The 19,251-nt window shown below is 46.5% G+C and overlaps 1 protein-coding gene across 2 annotated transcripts in view; it reads left to right on the top strand.

Moving 5' to 3' along the window:
- Positions 1–19,251, top strand: part of lancl2 (LanC lantibiotic synthetase component C-like 2 (bacterial)) — a 76,131-nt gene that overhangs the window by 18,371 nt on the left and 38,509 nt on the right. For both annotated transcript variants that reach the window (XM_070881224.1, XM_070881225.1), the window contains exon 3: positions 18,263–18,470. In XM_070881224.1, coding sequence (XP_070737325.1) covers positions 18,263–18,470 — 208 coding nt within the window. The remainder of the gene's footprint in view (positions 1–18,262; positions 18,471–19,251) is intronic.

Below are 19,251 nucleotides of genomic sequence, written 5' to 3'. Positions count from 1 at the left end.
ACCGCAAGATTCAGTGCTGGGACCCCAGCTATTTACAATATATATTAGTGATTTAGACAAAGGAATTGAATATAATATCTCCAAGTTTGGGTGGCAGTGTGAGCTGTGAGGAGGATGCTAAGAGGCTGCAGGGTGACTTGGACAGGTTAGGTGAGTGGGCAAATGCATGGCAGATGCAGTATAATGTGGATAAATGTGAGGTTATCCACTTTGGTGGCAAAAACAAGAAGGCAGATTATTATCTGAATGGTGACAGATTAGTAAAAGGGGAGGTGCAATAAGATCTGGGTGACATGGTACATCATTGAAAGTAGGCATGCTGGTACAGCAGGCAGTAAAGAAAGCAAATGGCATGTTGGCCTTCATAGCGAGAGGATTTGAGTATAGGAGCAGGGAGATCTTTCTGCAGTTGTACAGGGCCTTGATGAGACCACACCTTGAGTATTGTGTGCAGTTTTGGTCTCCTAACCTGAGGAAGGACATTCTTGCTATTGAGGGAGTGCAGCAAAGGTTCACCAGACTGATTCCCGGGATGGCAGAGCTGACAAATGAAGAAAGACTGGATCGACTCGGCTTATAATCACTGGAATTTAGAAGAATGATAGGGAATCTCATAGAAACATATAAAATTCTGACTGGATTGGACAGGTTAGATGCAGGAAGAATGTTCCCGATGTTGGGGAAGTCCAGAACCAGGGGTCACAGCCTAAGGATAAGGGGTAGGCCATTTAGGACCGAGATGAGGAGAAACTTCTTCATCCAGAGAGTTGTGAACCTGTGGAATTCTCTACCACAAAGTTGTTGAGGCCAGTTCGTTGGATATATTCAAAAGGAATTTGGATGTGGTCCTTAACGGCTAAAGGGATCAGTGAGTATGGAGAGAAGGCAGGAGTGGGGCGGTACTGAAGTTGCATGATCAGCCATGATCATATTGAATGGTGGTGCAAGCTCAAAGGGCTGACTGGCCTGCATCTATTTTCTATGTTTCCATTGCTCATTTACTGTTTTAATAACCAATCTTTGATTCCAGTCCACTTGTACTGGAACCCTTCTCTAATCACTAATCACTAAAAACTCGTTCTGTTGGGTATTTTCACCTTTGATTTGATTTTTCTTGGTCCCTTTCCATAACTACTTTAAACCTAATCATGTTATAATCATTACTACCCGGATGGTATTGGTTTCCTGATTTATTTTAATAAATAAGCTTATACTTGTTATTTGTCCATGTTCGATAGGAATTTGCAATGACTGTTGGGGCGCATATCACCACCTCATATTTGCTTTCCTCGTTTTATTATTTTTTGTTATTATTGCCATCTGAAAAAGAGAGAGAGAGAGAGGTTTGCATTTATATTGCACCTTATTACAGCTCAGAAACATCAAAGTCCTTTCAGCACAATGAATTGCATTTGAAACTAGTTATATGGCGGTACTACTACTTTTGTATGACGGGAAAAGCTTATAATGGAAGGTCTAGTTTGGCTATCTATTCAATGGCCCGAGATGCCGAGTGGAGAAATGAGGTGCCGCAACAGATCTTAGTCGGCAGGTTGATGCGATGTGTTCCATGGTCTGGGACTCATGGTTACAGTCACACTTGGAGTCATCCCTCATCTTCCACTTGTTGAGCAGATGATCGCATCGTCCAGGCCCTGTGTGGATTTGGTTGAGTGCGGTCCACTGTCTTTGAGGGAGGTCGAAGCCAAGGCCTTCTGCTGTTCAGTGAGTGATGAGGTGTTGGTGGTTCTTGTTGCATGCGTCCCATGATTCTGTCCATCTGGACAGTGGGTTGCTGCCAGCTGCATAAATATTGGCTGCTATTTCCCAGAATGGCAGCTGTGATTTTAAGCATTTTCATTGGAGGGTTTTTCAAATCTTTGAATGGGAAGGTTGATGTTGCTCAGGGTTCTTTCCATCTCCCAGAGCATGGTGGCGACACAGTGAATGTGGGACAACACCGGGGGCCACTCAGTTGAAGTGGACTTGATTGTCCCTTATACCGTCCTCGCAGCAGCATTTAGCTGTGTGGTGGTTGCAGGACCATGAGGCAGAGCAATATTCTGCAGCAGAATAGGCTAGGGTCATTGTTGCAGTGCAGTGTGTTCTCACTGTACTCCCCCATGACATTCCATGATGTGGCCAGGTTCTCCCTGTTTTATTTACTGTTTGGCCCGTGTTGGTAAGATGAGTCCTGTCCACGGTGATGGGAAGTATTTTGTGTGGGGTGCATGGATAAGTCGCTTCCGCAGAAGGAAATGTCGAGTTCTTTCCTGGCAGCGTTGTTCTCCAGATGGAACGCCAACCCAACTGTCTTCTCTAGATTGGGGTGAAGGAACCAGGTCCAGAAGTAGCATTCCAGTAGGTCCAGATCACTTGTGAGTGTCCTGCTTGCTTCCTCCAGCATTGATGCCTGTGTCAGTATGCTATGTCATCGGCATAGGCAAACTACTGAGATTTGCTGCAGGGCATGTCTGCCATATGGATGTTGAAAAAGGCCTGTGCGAGCACTGATCCCTGTTGTTGAGCGTCCATGTTCGACTGGTCGTGTCACCAAGATATGCGCGGGACTTATGATTGCTAGTTCAGGTGTTGATAAGCCTGAGCGTCTTGCAGGATTGGATGATTATTGAAAGCTTCAGTAGCAGGCCTTCGCGCCGGACAATGTTGTATGCCGATGATAAGTCTATGAAGGCAGCTCCAGTCTTTAGCTGCTTCTGGAACTCTCCCTCAATGTTAGTGGTGAATGCAAGAACCTGGTCAGAATAGCTTCCCTCTCTGAAGCCCACTTTGTTGTGGAAAAATATTTCTGACTGTATAATATTTAAAGAGAGGTTTATTAAAAACGGAGACAAAGCTTTGGGAGAAGTGTTAGAGACCCACGCCTGCTGAACCAACTTCTCAATTTGAAATCGCCTGCGAGGTTCCTTTATCTTACAAATTACGTCACTTTACATCACGTGCCTTAGCAACAGTCCTTATATTACTAGGTTTACAAAGCTTTTCATACAATTACCGTTCACTCTTGATATAAGCCAGCCTCGCATTGTGACAGGCCATAATAAACAAAGAAGAGGCCTAATTCCCCTGTTATCACAGAGAAAAAAAAGAGTGTCAGGCTTCCTACAACCAGTAAAGGCAAGCATACAAAAATGCATCAGTATTGTCTCTTACAAAATTCATTCGAAGGGGACAAATGTTTGGTATACTAGTCAAGTGTCCCCCTCGGCTTTGTTATGTCCAAAAATCTGCTACAAGAATTCCCCCTTTTGGTCCTGGAGGATGTTCACGAAATCCAGGTGACCACAATGATGGTAGCATGGTGTTTTATTTCCTTTGTGGTATGTTACTTCCCTGGTGTTCCGTATGTCCACCTTGCCCGTAGCTCCAGGCTACCCTTCAAAGATAGTGGTCGGTGTCAACGTCGTCTGTTTCTTCATCCTTTGTGTCTTCAGGTATTTCCATTAGGTGTACTACTTCTTCGGCGATTACACTGCTACTGGCATCAGTCGGGCCATCATAACTTTACAGCAGATATTAAAACACCCGATAATCAGACAGCAAGTAATTATTATTACAACCAGAATAATTACTCCATGCATAAGATAGGACCCCCAGGATTCCCCTAATAGCCAGTCAAACCAGCCAGGTCCTCCTACTGGCATGGATAACTTCTTTACTTCCCTTCTTATGTGATCAGTGAGGTTGGTTATATTTTCTGACTTATCGAGAATGTAAGTGCAACATTCAGCTCCAATTAAGGCGCATGTGCCCCCACTTTGTGCTAGTATATAATCTAGGGCCATTTGGTTCTGGAGTACCATTGTGCGTATGGCTACCATTTCAGCCGTTATGCCCTCCATTGCTTCAGCAGTGTCGTTAGCTATCCGTTCCAGTACTCTCTCTAGATTACGTAATTCATCCATGGTGTGTCCTATCCCGAATGGGAGCATCATGACCCCAAATAGCCTCTCTACCGGGGTAAGATCTCGTCTTAGTCGATCTGGCATCTGTACTTCTGCCAAAGTATGTACCCGTCTGACGAAGGGGACCACATATCCCAAATAACAGGATCCCCTCCAGTCCTGAGGCAACCAGGGGTAGGACTTGTGCCCACACACAAAATAAGTGCCATTGTATGCTGTTAGATTCGATCCCAATCTCTCTCTCAGCCCCCGTCGCCACCTAATTTTAGGCTCCCAGTCCTGGCTACTTGTCTGATTCTTCAAACCTTTCATTTCAAAGAACCCCTGGTTTATTGTTTTGCTGTCTGTTATGTTCCACCTGGTGAGGTTAAAGTATTGCGTACAATTGCTATATCCTGCTACAAAACCTGTTTCCTCACCGGTCAGGTTTCTAGTGAAACAAATGTCAGCGGTGGGCCTTCCAACTCCTGAGGTGTTGGTCAAAACCAGGAACGGTGGTCGTACCGACCTATTGTATTCCGGCTGGTACCATCTGTCAAATGCATCCAAAAGGTAACCCCCCCGATCTCCACGTTTCTTTATCCCCACTCTGATTCCAAGTATCATTTACTTCTCCTGTACCGTTTTGTCGCATTACCCACTCCGCTACTTCCGAAATGTTAAGGGAGATTGACCTTAAGGGGATGCCTCCTTTGCTATGTATGGGGATGTGCGAACATACCCAGCAACTAGAAAGGTTCCCAATTTGCGCATAAATATAAGACATGTACAAAAAGGTATTCACATGTAACTCTCGCTTCGGTCTAGCTAGCAGGCCGGACCTAACACGAACTATGATAATCGCACCGATCGCAACATATAATTTCATCTTATTAGTCTATATTTAACAAATAATCAAAGGCAAAATGGCCGTATGGCTTGCTTGAAGAATCTCTCGCTGTCAATCTGTAAATGGACAACAACAACAACTAATACGTGTGCTAAACGGCTGGTTCAAAAACCTTAAGCTGGGTCCAATGCTTCCATTGCCCGTTCCCTTTAATATCGATGCAGGCACAAGTATCCCCACTGATTATAAACCTCATATGGTCCTATCCATTTTGGGGCAAACCCCGGTTTCCCCGGGAGGACCCTTACTATAACGCGACTTCCCGCCAACGGGACTTCAGAGAGCTTTGTAAGTTCTGCTTCCGCGTCTTTCTTCCTGATTGTCCCTAACTAATTTACGCATCCCTTTTAATTGAGTACTTAGTTCCAAAACATACCGTTTGATTTTGCCTTTTAATGGGCCTACATCAGCCCCACCTGTTATGATGTTCTCTGGTAATTGCATCGCCCTTCCTGTCATTAGTTCATAAGGGGTTAATCCGATTGTCCGGTTTGTCGTGGCTCTTAACTTCATCAATATAATGGGTAATACTTCCGTCCACTTTTTTCCTGACGTTTGCATGGCCTTTGCCAGTTTTTGAGGGTACGGTTCATGCGCTCTACCATTCCAGAACTCAGCGGGTGGTAGGGGATGTGGAATTTTTGTTTTATGCCCATCAGCTGGCATATTGATTTTACAATCTTCCCGGTGAAGTGGGTGTCTTGGTAGGAATCTATTTGAAGAGGCACTCCCCATCGGGGAATCACCTGCTCGGTCAATATCCTTGCCACTGTTGAGGCAGAGCAATCACGTGTGGGGAAAGCTTCCACCCACCGGGTAAATTGATCTATAATCACTAGGCAATATCTTTTTCCATGTGATGGGGGCAAAGGACCTGTGAAATCAATTTGTATGTGTTCCCATGGCCCCCGTGGACGGGACTGGTGTCCCATTTTAATTTTAATGGGCCTGCCTGGATTATATTGTGCGCACGTAACGCATCGATGGCAATGTTTGGTAATATCTCTCCCCATCCCTTTCCACCACCAATCTCTCCCAAGACTCCCGGTCATGGCCTCTCGTCCTGAATGAGACAGGCCATGATGCAACCCCAATAAGGTATTCTGTATGCATTCAGGCGCCATTACCTTGTCGTTTCGTCTCCAAACGTTATCCTTCCCTTGCGTTGCGCCCTGCCTTGTCCACATACCTATTTCCTCCTCAGAAGTGTCCTGGTGTAGTTTCTCAATACTTATCTGTTCGTCTCGGGCCCCAGCGGCACTGACTGAGGCTTCCTCACACTCTTCCTGTTCTAAGGCCTTCTGGGCAGCTACGTCTGCAGCTTTATTCCCCTGGTGACCCAGCCAATCTGGACTGGTTCGGTCCGGTTCCCTTTGGTGAGCTTTAATTTTAATAACTGCTACCTGTTTTGGTTTATTACTGGCTGCTAAAAGAGCTTCTATTCTCTGCTGGTGTTTTATGGGATGTCCGCTAGTTGTAATAAAACCCCTTCTCCCTAAGCTGTTATATAATCGTGTACTACCCCGAATGCATATCTACTGTCCGTATAGATATTAACAATCTTATTTTCCAACAATTCCAGTGCCCGGGTGAGGGCTACCAATTCTGCCACTTGGGCTGATGACTCCCCATTAATTCGTCCTAATTCGACTGTCTCTAGATCCTGGTTAACTACGGCCCACCCGATACGAGGTAGTCCCTCTACGTATTTTCATGAGCCGTCCACAAACAACATTTGCTCTGCGGTTTGAAGGGGGGCGTCTTTTATTCTATCCTCTTCCATATCCTCACCTACCTCTTCGCAAAAGTGGGATTCTCCTTCACCCATCATACCTTCTGCGGGGTTGTTTCCTACATCTCTAATTATGGTTACCGCTTTGTTGGGTGGTAAGAGGACTGCGTCTCACTTTGCCTGTCTCATATTAGATACGGTTCTCAGTTTTCCTGTGTTTAACATTTCTACCAATGTGTGTTTAGTGTGGAGAATGATGTTTCCAGTCATCACCACAGGCTCGCTTACTTTTATCGCCCAAGCTGCGCAATCTAGCGCAGCTATACATTTGGATAATCCAGTTACCACCGGACCTTTGGTGGTTAGAGTAATAGGCTATAGGTCTCCTTTTTATCCCCGTGATCTTGGGTGACCACGGCCGTATAGAACCCACCTTCATTGTTACAGTAGATGTGGAAATCTTTACTCATGTCAGGCAGTCCCAATCCAGGTGCGGAAACGAGTTCTGACTTGAGTTTACTATACGCCTGTTCCTGTTCCGGGCCCCACTCTGAGGTCTAGGGCCGGTTTCCCCCCTTTCACTAATCTTTGCAATGGCTCAGCAATTTTTGCAAAATCAGGGACAAAGCTCCGGCTGTAATTAAAGAGGCCCAGTACCTTCCTCACCCCCCCTTACCGTAACTGGTCTAGGCATGTCCTTGACAGCCTTTTTCCTATCCGAGGGCATTTCTTTCAGCCCCTTTGAGAGGCAATACCCTAGGTACAGGACCTGAGATTTCCCTACCTGGGCCTTGTTGGGGTAATTTTAAGACCCGCCGTCTCCAGAGCCCGTAATACTAAGTATAGGGTTGCCTGGTGTCCTTCCTTAGTTCCTGAGGCTATTAATATGTTGTCGACATATTGTAAAATACTATTTCCTGACGGTACTTCTATTTGTTTTAGTATATCACTCATGACTCGATGGAATATGGCAGGACTATTATGGAATCCTTGTGGTAATCAGTTCCACGTATATTGTTTATCCTCCACCGTGAAGGCAAATTTCTCTTGTGATTCGGGGTTGAGGGGAAGGGCCCAGAAACCATTGGTTATGTCCAGGACTGTAAAGATCTTATGTCCAGGGGATAATCCATTAAGGATTGTGGAGGGGCTGGCCACTATCGGGTGTAATTTCGGAGTGACCTTGTTAAGGGCAGTGTAATCGATAGTGAGTCTATAACTCCCATCTGGTTTCCCTACCGGCCATGTTGGGGAGTTAGTGGTGCTAACTGCTTCTCTTAAGATGCCCTTTTCCACTAGCCCTTTTACTATTTTTACAACCGCTGTTCTAGCTTCAGGTCTTATAGGGTATTGTCGGTGCGGTTTATGAGGTGGTCCAGGGACTTTAATAGGATCCATTTTCGTCTTTCCGGTATCCAATTTGGCTGGGCACAGAGGCACAGATGCCTCCCTACCCTCCAGTCCCAGTGAGCCAGTCAGTTTTTGTGGCTGTAGCCACACCGATACTTTCCACATGGTGGGCTATCTGTCCCAAATCTCCCTTACTGCCATCCGCCTTTGGCCATGCCAGTTTTCCCTTGCCGCAATCAATCAGGGCCTTGAATTCCCTCATTACGTCATTTCCCAATATTGTTCCCTCACAATTCTTGTATACGTAAAACCTCATGGGTATATATAAATGATCAATTTCCACCAATTGGGTGGTGCTCAGGTAGGCCAGCGTGGGCCGTCCTTCTATTCCGTTTATTAGAGCCTTCTTGTCGGTGACGGGAAGGGGCATATTAGTAATGGATATTGATGCTCCCGTGTCCACTAGCATCTCACACTGTCTGCTCCCTACTAATGCAGACACATATATCCTTCCCTCCTTTTTACTTTGTACAGGGGCCGCCGGACATCACAGGGTGGCTTTGTACGCCTGCCACTGCTGATATTCCTGTTCTGACAGGGTCCTTGCCTTATTAGGAGAGCCATGTTTACCATAGCATGTCGCTTCCAGGTGTCCTTTCTTACCACAATGTGTGCACTGCTTTTCACTACCTTTTCCTCTGCACTCCCTGGCAAAATGCCCTGGTTTTCCACAATTATGGCTAGTCCCCCTTTTCTGCCCTGCTCCTGTTCCCATTGCTCCCGTGGCAGAGACCTTTTCCTGCTTTATCTTTGTCTGAGATTTTTCATTGCCCCCTCCCTGGACGCCACTAGCCCAATCGACCAGTTCATCATAATCCTGGGTCACAATTACTCCCATTTTTATAATGGTCTGGTGTGCAGCGGATAGTTTGTCCTTGAATGCCTGGATAAATGCTCGGTCACCGCGGCCTGGGTTTCCCTGTCCAGAGCATTCTTGATATACCTGGAATAATCGTTCCCCATACTCTGAGGCTCCTTCCCCTTTTTGTTGTTTGGTTGTAGTAATTTTATCCCAGTTAATAGGGGCATTACCTAAAACCCAATGGATCTCAGCTTTAAAAGGGCCAAAGGCCGCCTGTTGACCATCTACTTCGGTGGTTAAAGGTATCGCGTGTGTCCAACGTCCCCCTGAAAAGTCGACATTGGCTGCTACCGCGGCTCCTCCTGCTACTACTCTCCACCGATCTGCTGGGCAAGCCGCTCGGACTAGTTGGTGGATATCTCTGAGGTGTAGTTGGTGGCCCACCCAAACTGTATCCAGCTCTGCCCAAAATTTGGTATTCGCACACCGGGGTTGTAATTTACCCAGGGATGCCATTATCTGCTGTCTTTCGCCAGGAGTAAAGGGCTTATAGGTCGCAGTGGGATTTGCTGCAGTTCCTCCTCTTGTGACAGGCGCCGCCGGGAATCTTCTAAATCTTTCTGACCCGGGGCGGTTGCTTCGCATTGATAATTCTCTTAAGGGGGCAGCGATTTCCCCCCCATTGAGATCGATCCTGGATTTGTTGTTCCAGCGCCAGGCATTTCTTTTCCCACTCTATATATTTTTCTTTTGTGCCTGGTTTAATTGTTTACTTTTTTCATCCATTTTCTCTTTAACTTCCTTAACCTGTTCAATTAGTCCGGCTAACTGGTGCACCAATAATACTCCGGCTTTTTTAGTTTTATCTTTCTTTTGTTTAGCTATCCAACTTCGCTGCTGTTCTAACGTCTGGGATACGTCCCAACCGTCCTTTTGCATTTTCTTTATTAAGACCTGTTGATCGGTCATATAGGAATTAATTAACGATCTGGGCGGCCCACATTTTACATTCCCTTCCTTGCCTCTCATGTTCGCCAGTCTTGGACGTTTCCCTTTGTTCCTGTAATACTCACGGCCACGACTACTCTGTGGGGACCCTTTGTCTTCGCAACAAAGCTAGCGTGTTTCCTTACCACCGGAGTTTCAGCTCTAGGTTGGAGTGATCAGCTCCTATACTCAAATCCTCTCGCTATGAAGGCCAACGTGCCATTTGCCGCCTTCACCGCCTGCTGTACCTGCATACCAACTTTCAATGACTGATGTACCATGACACCCAGGTCTCGTTGCACCTCCCCTTTTCCTAACCTGCCGCCATTCAGATAATCTGTCTTCCTGTTTTTGGCACCAAAGTGGATAACCTCACATTTATCTCCATTTATCTGCCATGCATTTGCCCATTCACCTAACCTGTCCAAGTCACCCTGCAGCCTCTTAGCATCCTCCTCACAGCTCACACTGCCACCCAGCTGAGTGTCATCTGCAAACTTGGAGATATTACATTCAATTCCTTCATCCAAATCATCAATGTATATTATAAATAGCTGGGGTCCCAGCACTGAACCTTGTGGTACCCCACTAGTTACTACTGCCTGCCATTCTGAAAAGGACCCGTTTATTCCTACTCTTGGCTTCTTGTCTGCCAACCACGTCAATACATAACCCCCAATAACATGTGCTTTAATTTTGCACACTAAGCCCTTGTGTGGGACCTTGTCAAAAGTCCAAATACACCACAGCCACTGGTTCTACCTTGTCCACTCTAGTAGAATTTTTGGAGGATGTAACAAGAAGATTTGTCAAGCATGATTTCCTTTTCATAAATCCATGCTAACTTGGACCGATCCAAATGCGCTGCTATTACATCTTTAATAATTGATTCCAACATTTTCCCCACTACTGATGTCAGGCTAACCGGTCTATAATTCCCTGTTTTCACTCTCTCTCCTTTTTTTAAAAATGGGATTGCATTAGCTACCCTCCAACCCATAGGAACTGATCCAGATTCTATAGAATGTTGGAAAATGACCACCAATGAATCCACTATTTCTGATTAAGTACTCTGGGATACAGATTATCAGGCCCTGGGGCGTCGGCGGGCAGAATCGGCCCCTCGCCCGGACACTGGCTCGGGGCTCGGCTTGAAAAGAAGCCTGAGGAGGGTGGGGGGCTGCGAAGGCGAACAGAAGGCATGAGAAGCCTACACCACACATCAAATGAAGCTCGGCGGGGGTGGGTGGGGGACTGTAGAAGTCTGAGGGAAGGCATGAGAAGCCTACACTATGCATCAAATGAAGCCTGGGTGGGGGGGTGTTCCCGATCATTGTACCTGCTCAGACCTGGGTGTGGTACATACTTGGTCGCCGACCTTGGGGAGAGAGAACAAAGAACCTTGTCCTGCCTGCTGTTTTGAGCTGCTTGCAAAGGTACAATTTAATTATGGGGGCAATACTGACGATGCCGTATCTTGTGCAAGCCTTCTGCATAATGGTGCTGCGGAGGAGACAATTGATTCGACGTCATCCAATGAGGAACCTCAGAGCACGTAGGGTGATGGGCAGGAGGCCTTACCCACACCGGGTATATCGAGACAGGCATTCGTACCTGCACCTGAGTGATGCAGACTGTCAGAAGGCTGTGTTTCCGCAAAGAAGTTGTAATTGAAATCTGAGTTAGTAAAAGCCGACCTGAAACTTAGAAGTAGCAGGAGGACTGCATTGTCCGTTGAAGTGAAGGTTACAGCTGCACTTTCATTCTATGCATCTCGATTGTTCCAGGCTACAACTGGGGCTGTGTGTGCCATTTCTCAGCATGCAACACGTATCTGCATTCGGCAGATGACTGCTGCACTATATGCCCGGAGGAATGACTACATAAAGTTCCCCATGACTGCCCAGGCAATGCGTGAAAGGGCTGTGGGAATCTCCAGGATTGCTGGCTTCTCAAAAGTACAGGGCTGCATTGATTGCACCCATGTTGCCTTGCGAGCACCTTTCGGAAGATTCCGAGATGTACAGGAACAGAAAAGGCTTCCACCCCACTAATGTGCAGCTCGCGTTTGATGACATACATTGCATCATATCAGTTGATGCAAAATACCCTGGGAGCACCCATGATGACTTCATCCTACGCATGTGCGTTATATCTGGCATGTTTCAGCAGCAGCCAGAAGGGCAAAGCTGGCTGCTGGGAGTCAAAAGGTACGGCCTCGCTATCTGGCTCATGACACCCCTATGCATAACCTGGATGGAAGCTGACCGGGAATACAACATGTCGCACATCGCGATGCGCAGCATAATAGAGAGGACCATTGGCATCTTGAAACAGTGTTTCCGATGCCTGGACTATTCCGGAGGCTACTTGCAATACTCCCCTGAAATTGTCGGTAAGTTCACTGTTGTGTGCTGAATGCTGCATAACTTAGCCACCATGAGGGAGCAGCAGATGGTAGTAGAAGACCCACTTGAGGTGAGAGTGACTGATGATGAGGAGGAACATGCAGATGACGAGGAGGAGGAGGAAGCCATGCAACTACCTGAATCCGGAGCATAACGGCGGATGAGGGCGGCGGAGGAGCCCCTTTAATGATTGCTCGAGCCTTCCACCAGCAGTTCATCCGTGAATGCTTTGCTGCCTAAAGGCTCAGCAGCAACTATTCCACATGCACCATCTATACTGTTTGGACCTGTTCTGTAATGTTGTGCTGTGGAAATGATTCTTGTTTACTTCAAAAAGTTGTTAATGGAACAAATGTAAATGATTCAGTTATAATGTAAAATATATTTTACTCAAAAGTTTAACAAACATTTGTTAACTTTAATAAAAATATTCTTGTATCAAACTCCAAAGTTTTCACTTAAGATCACTTACAAACTCTAATCACTTACAAACTTGTAAATTTACATAACTTACAAAAACTTTTAATTTGAGAACAGTACCCACAATAATAATAACAGCAGCAAAGAAAGGCTGTACCCATCTCTCCTCCACCTTATTTTAAGACCCCCTGCTGTGTTTGGTGTTGGTAACTCCACCCCTCCCCGCAGGCGGTGGCGCAGCGTTTCTCGACTTAGTACCAAGCATTCTTTTGAACATCTCGGGTAATGCACATCTTGATGGGATGGGAAGGGGGGGGGGAGGGGCAGGGGCAGGCGGTAATGTGGAAGGCCCGCATTGGGCCTCTTCAGAGGCTGTTCTGGGAATTGGAATGGCAATTGATTCTGTCAGTGGGTACGGAGTCTGGGCGTGTTCTCTTATTGCAGCAGCTAACGCCAACATTCCCTCCCTCAGGTGCCCTGACAGCGTGCCAACTACCTGCAACATTCCCCCCCTCATGTTCACTGACAGCTACCTGCGACATTTCCTCCCTCATGTGCACAGACATTGTTTCGGCTGACTGAGACATTCTCTCCCTCGTGTTCCCGGACAATGTTCCCATTTCTCGTGAGTGTGTTTGTTACTTCTCCCGACAGTCCCGATACCTCATCACCCACCCCATTGATGGTGTCCAGGTGTGATCGGGTAAGGTCAATGTTCTTCGCACTCATTGCCATCATCTGATCCACATCTGTTCGATCCTGCACCTCAGGAGAGCACTGTCGAGCTCTCCTTCCCCTCCTCACCCTGGGTGTGGCTCGCTGCACCCCACTGGAATCCCCAGCCTCGGACGGTGGGAAACCATGGAATGTCCCACCAAGACTCCAACCACTCAGGAAAAGGACTGGCACCTCGATGGGCAGCACCTGCACCTCCTCCAGAGTGAGTACAACAGTGGGGCCTTCATCCATCCCCTCCCCTCCTCCTCACCCCCATGCTCTTGGTCTGGAAGGTGGGATTGGAAAATGTTCTCCTTCAGGCTCATCCACGAGTGAATCTTCATCTGCATCGTCAGGGTTGGTCTCAAGTTCTATTAAAATATAACAGAACACAGACAAATGGTTAGCAGCAGAGGAGGAGGCAGGGTGAATGTCAATGAGTAGGCTCACACAGCGCAGGCAGCATGCTGATTTGAAGGACCACTATGAATGATGGCACATTGCATGAACCGAAGCGTGGCTAGCCCACGCATTACTTGCACTCAGCAAAGCCAGACTGTGGAATTTGAAGGACTTGCCCTCTCCCTTGAGTGTGGGCCCAGCTTGTGCAGTGATGGTTGCTTTACTCCAGGCAGGACCCATCAAAGCAGCGATCCTCTCTTCCAAGGGTGTCAGTGGGTGCAGATTTGCCGGACCTCCTCCTGTTTGAGTTCTTTCCAGTTTGTTGTGTGCCACCATCCTCTGCATAGATGAAAATACAACTTTTGAGCGGTGTCTTTCTGCTGGGTAGGATATATCCAGCTGGTCACATTTACAATTGCAATTCCATTGAATAAATGAAAATATTACTTGCACTAACTACTTGACCAAGGTCCTGCCACCACTTCTTGCACTGGGCTCCAGACCTCTGGGTGGTCACCATTGCACAGTAATCTTGGTTCCAGCGTTTCTTCATTTCTTTTGGTGGAACTTTTATGTGGCCTACTGGAGTCCAGCTCCTGCCATCTGCCCTCTACCTCAGTAACTAATGCTTCCACTTCATCCTGTAAGAAATTCTTGGTCTTTGCGCCACGTTGCATCATGTATTGCTGCTGATCCGATTTTTCAACTGAGAATTATAGTTCTCGCACACAACAGGCTCATTAAAAATGGCCAAATGCAGACTGGGAGCTGTACTGGGCATGCACGTCCATAGGAATCACGTCAAAAATACCTTTTTTGTGCATATGCAGAAGAGGTGGCATTGTTTTTTCGGCGCAGACATTAGGCTCCGCCCCCCACTCCAGAGGCTACAGGACAGGCTGCGCGGTGCCAATTAAAAAAATAATAGAACGGGGGGAACTTGCTACCGTTTTTTGGAGTAGTTGGGGCCAAGAAAAATGGGCGTAACTGGCAATATGCCAAAAAAACAACCCTATAGATTATGGCACTACCAGACCCCCACCACCCTCTGAGTGAAGAAATTTCCCTTCGTATCTCCTCTAAACCTACTCCCAATTACTTTAAATCTATGCCCCCTGGTTGTTGACCCCTCTGTCAAGGGAAACAAGTCCTTCCTATCCACTCTATCCAGGCCCCTCATAATTTTATACACCTCAATCAAGTCTCCCCTTAGCCTCCTGTTCCAAAGAAAACAGATCCAGCATCTCCAAGCTTTCCTCATAACCTAAATTCTCCAGTCCAGGCAACATTCTTGTAAATCTCCTCTGCACCCTTTCCAGTGCAATCACATCTTTCCTGTAATGTGGTGACCAGAACTACACACAATACTCCAGCTGCAACCTAACCAGTGTTTTATACAGTTCATGCATAACTTCCTTGCTCTTGTATTCCATGCCTCGACTAATAAAGGCAAGTATTCCATATGCCTTCTTAACCACCTTATCTGCCTGGCCTGCTACCTTAAGGGATTTGTGGACCTGCACTCCACAGATCTGTGGTCCCTTTGTTTCTCTACACTTTTCAGTGTCATACCATTTAATGTGTATTCCCTTGCCTTGTTAGATCTCCCCAAATGCATTATCTCACACTTATCTGGATTGAATTCCTTTTGCTACTGTTCTGCCCACCTGACCAGTACATTGATATCATCCTGCAGTCCGCAGCTTTCTTCTTCATTATCTACCTCACAGCCTATTTTAGTGTCATCTGCAAACTTTTTAATCATACCCCTAACATTCAAGTCCGGTCATTGATATATACCACAAAAAGCAGTGAACCCAGCACTGAGCGCTGCGGAATCCCACTGGATACAGCCTTCCAGTAATAAAAACACCCATCAACCATTATCCTTTGCTTCCTGCCTCTGAGCTAATTTTGGATCCAACTTACCACTTTGCCCTGAATCTCATGGGCTATTACTTTCGTGATCGGTCTGCCACGTGGGACCTTATCAAAAGCTTTGCTAAAATCCATATACACTACATTATACGCACTACCCTCATCGTCCCTCCTTGTTACCTCCTCTCAAAATTCAATCTAGTTCGTAAGACACGACCTTCCCTTAACAAATCCATGCTGACTGTCCTTGATTAATCCATGTCTTTCTAAATGAAGATTTACCCTGTCCTTGGGATTTTTTACAATAACTTTCCCACCACCGAGGTTAGGCTGACTGGCCTGTAATTATTTGGTCTATCCCTTTCTCCCTTTTTTAAACAAAGGTACAACATTAGCAGTATTCCAGTCCTCTGGCACCAGACAGGATTGGAAAATGATGGTCAGAACCTTTGCTATTTCCCCTCTCGCTTTTCAACAGCCTGGGATACATTTCATCTGGGCCTGGGGATTTATCCACTTTCAAAGCTGCTAAGCCCCTTAATACTTCCTCTCACACTATGTTTATCTCGTCTAATATTTCACACTCCTCATTGCAAAGTCTGCATCGCACCTCTCTCTTTTGTGAAAAGAGATGCAAAGTATTCATTAAGAGTCATACCCAGGTCTTCTGCCTCCCCACACCGATTTTCCATTATGGTCTCTAATAGGCTCCACTCTTTCTCTAGTTATCCTCTTGCTCTTAATATATTTATAAAACATCTTTGGGTTCCCCTGATTTTTATTTGCCAACATTCTTTCATGCTCTCTCTTTGCTTTCCTGATATATTTTTTTAATTGCACCCCTGCATTTTTATACTCTAGAGTTTCTGCAGTATTGAGTTCTCGGTATCTGTCATAGCCTTCCCTTTTTTTCCTTATCTTACCCTGTATGTCCTTTGACATCCGGGGGGCTCTAGATTTGTTAGCCTCACCTTTTTTCTTTAAGGGAACGTACATGCTCTGTGCCCTCAGGATCTCCTCCTTGAATGCCTCCCGCTGCTCTGACATTGATCAGATAATGGTTATGATGAGAATAAAGAAATATAGAAACATAGAAAATAGGTGCAGGAGTAGCCCTTCAAGCCTGCACCGCCATTCAACAAGATCATGGCTGATCACCCACCCCAGCACCTACCCTCCACATCCCCCGAGCCCCCAGCCGCAAGGACCACATCCAACTCCCTCCCGAACACATCCAATGAACTGGCATCAACAACTCTCCGCGGCAGGGAACGCCACAGGCCAACAACTCCCCGAGCGAAGAAGTCCCTCCCAATCCCAGCCCCAAACAGCCCACCCCCCATCCCAAGAGCGTGCCACCCCCCGGCTCCGGACCCACCCAACACTGGGAACACTCCCCCCGCCCCATCCCGTCAGAATCCTTTCCAAATGCCGAACACCCCCGGATGTCGAGCCCCCAGCCACCCCGGAGCCATGCCCCCCGCGACGCCAACCACACCACATCCGCCAACCACACCACATCCACCAACCGCCATCTGCGCAGTCAACCCGTCCACCCCACTCTGAACACTCCCCGCACCGAGGCAGAGCCCCCAGGCCCGCCCCTCCAACACACTTCGCCTCCCCAGACCTTCGCTGCAATGTGGCCCCTCCTGTCCCCCGCCCTGGGTTTCTCCGCCCCCCCACCTCCACCACTCTTTCCCCCTCTCCCCCACCCTCCCCCGGGTCTCCCCATATCTTCCCTCTGCCTCCCCGCACAGGCTCCCATCTTGGGGGCGGTAACCTTCTTGGGCAGGGAATTTTAGCCCCCAGCGCGCAAGTCCTGCTCCCGCCACAGAATTGACCTTACCACCCCTCAATGGAAGCGTGAGTGAATAATAATAATAACAACTTGCATTGATATAGCGCCTTTAATGTAGAAAGACATTCCTTGGTGCTACACTGAAGTACAATCTGACAAAGGAGATATTGGGAAGAGTGACTAAAAGCTTGGTCAAAACGGTAGGTTTTAAGGAGGGTCCTAAAGGACGAGAAAACCCACTGATGCTCTGCCCTTCAAACAGCTCGTGGACTCACATTTGTCTCCAAACCTGGACATTAGTTCGTCAGTGCTCTAAGCTGACTCCACCCTATCTACAAGTTAAATTTATCCCACTGCGGGACCTCTGACTTTATCATTGGACCCTCTCTTATTGTCTGTTTCTAATGTTGAAAAGACAAATTATTGAAAATTTAGAAAACACATCCTTGACGGAATTTTGTTTTTAAGTTGAGAACCGGTAAAGTTATTTCTTTAAAGTGCAAAGCAGCTTATATTGAAAATATCTCAAAGTCAATTACAGCAAGGTAAGTGAGCCTATTTGGCTAGATATTCTGGATTTTAAATGCCATCATTTTGATGACAATCGAAAGAAATAAAATCAGAAAATGCTAGAAGGTCTGTTCGATCTATTGGCATCCGTAAAGAAAGGAAACCGGCGCTTGTTTGGTTGTAAAGGTCCTGTCAAAGTTCTTCCATATTAGTTCCAGTCCTGCAGATTAGAAGCCTGTTAATTTTGGAAGACATTGCCTACTGGATTGACTTATTACTGATGCGAGATGATTTCAAAGGTTTAGTATTTGATATGTTGGAAAATCAATATACCATTTTTAAATTGGAGATTGTTAACATATGTTTTTTTTTGGTACTAGGGATTGCCCTTCTTTATCTGCAGTGTTTCCGTGTAACACAGGAGAAAGTACATCTCCAACGATCTCTGGATCATGTGAAGAGGACTCTGCGTAATCTAAATGGTCGAAGAGTCACATTTCTGTGTGGTGATGCAGGACCATTAGCTGTTGGTGCTGTAGTACACCACAAGCTGAAGAATGAAACGGAATCACAGGAATGTGTCACAAAGTAAGAACATAGATTCTGATATGTTTTAAAAGTTCAATAACTTATTTCAAAAATACTCCAGTCTGCTTATCTGAAATTAAAAATTTACCATTTAATTAAATTAAGGTAACCAATTCTCCTAAATATTTCTCGGTTGCAATTTAAAAATGCACTTTTGGATGAGGAGAAATGGTTACCGAATTTATTATATATGTAAACCTGTAAATACCTTGTTTAACCAGCAGAGGGATCCCAGAATCCCTTGAGGGCACCTGTACATAAGGAGGCCTCACAGGCTGGAGAGGCACTCTGGAGACCTGTAATAAAGGACTACGTTCACATATTACTTTGAGCTTACAGTATCTGGTCAGATTCTTTATTCAAGACATAACAACTGACGACGAGATACAGATGACGAATCCCACCGCAACAATGCAGAGAACCGTAGGCATCCTGGAGAAATTTTCAGAGGGAGATGATTTGGAAACCTTCGTGGAGCGACTTGACCAATACTTCGTGGCCAACGAGCTAGAAGGAGAAGCGAACGCTGCCAAACGAAGGGCGATCCTCCTCACCGTTTGCGGGGCACCAACATATGGCCTCATGAAAAATCTGCTCAATCCAGCGAAACCCACAGAGAAGTCGTACGATGATTTGTGCACACTGGTCCGGGAGCATATAAACCCAAAGGAAAGCATTCTGATGGCGAGGTACCGGTTCGCCACGTACAAGAGGTCTGAAGGCCAGGAAGTGGCGAGCTACGTCGCCGAGCTAAGGTGCCTTGCAGGACATTGCGAATTTG

This window comes from Pristiophorus japonicus, chromosome 5 (assembly GCF_044704955.1).
Source record: "Pristiophorus japonicus isolate sPriJap1 chromosome 5, sPriJap1.hap1, whole genome shotgun sequence".
In the NCBI taxonomy this organism is placed as follows: domain Eukaryota; kingdom Metazoa; phylum Chordata; class Chondrichthyes; family Pristiophoridae; genus Pristiophorus; species Pristiophorus japonicus.
Note: the sequence above shows the minus strand (reverse complement) of the source record. Positions and strands in the feature narration are given on the sequence as shown.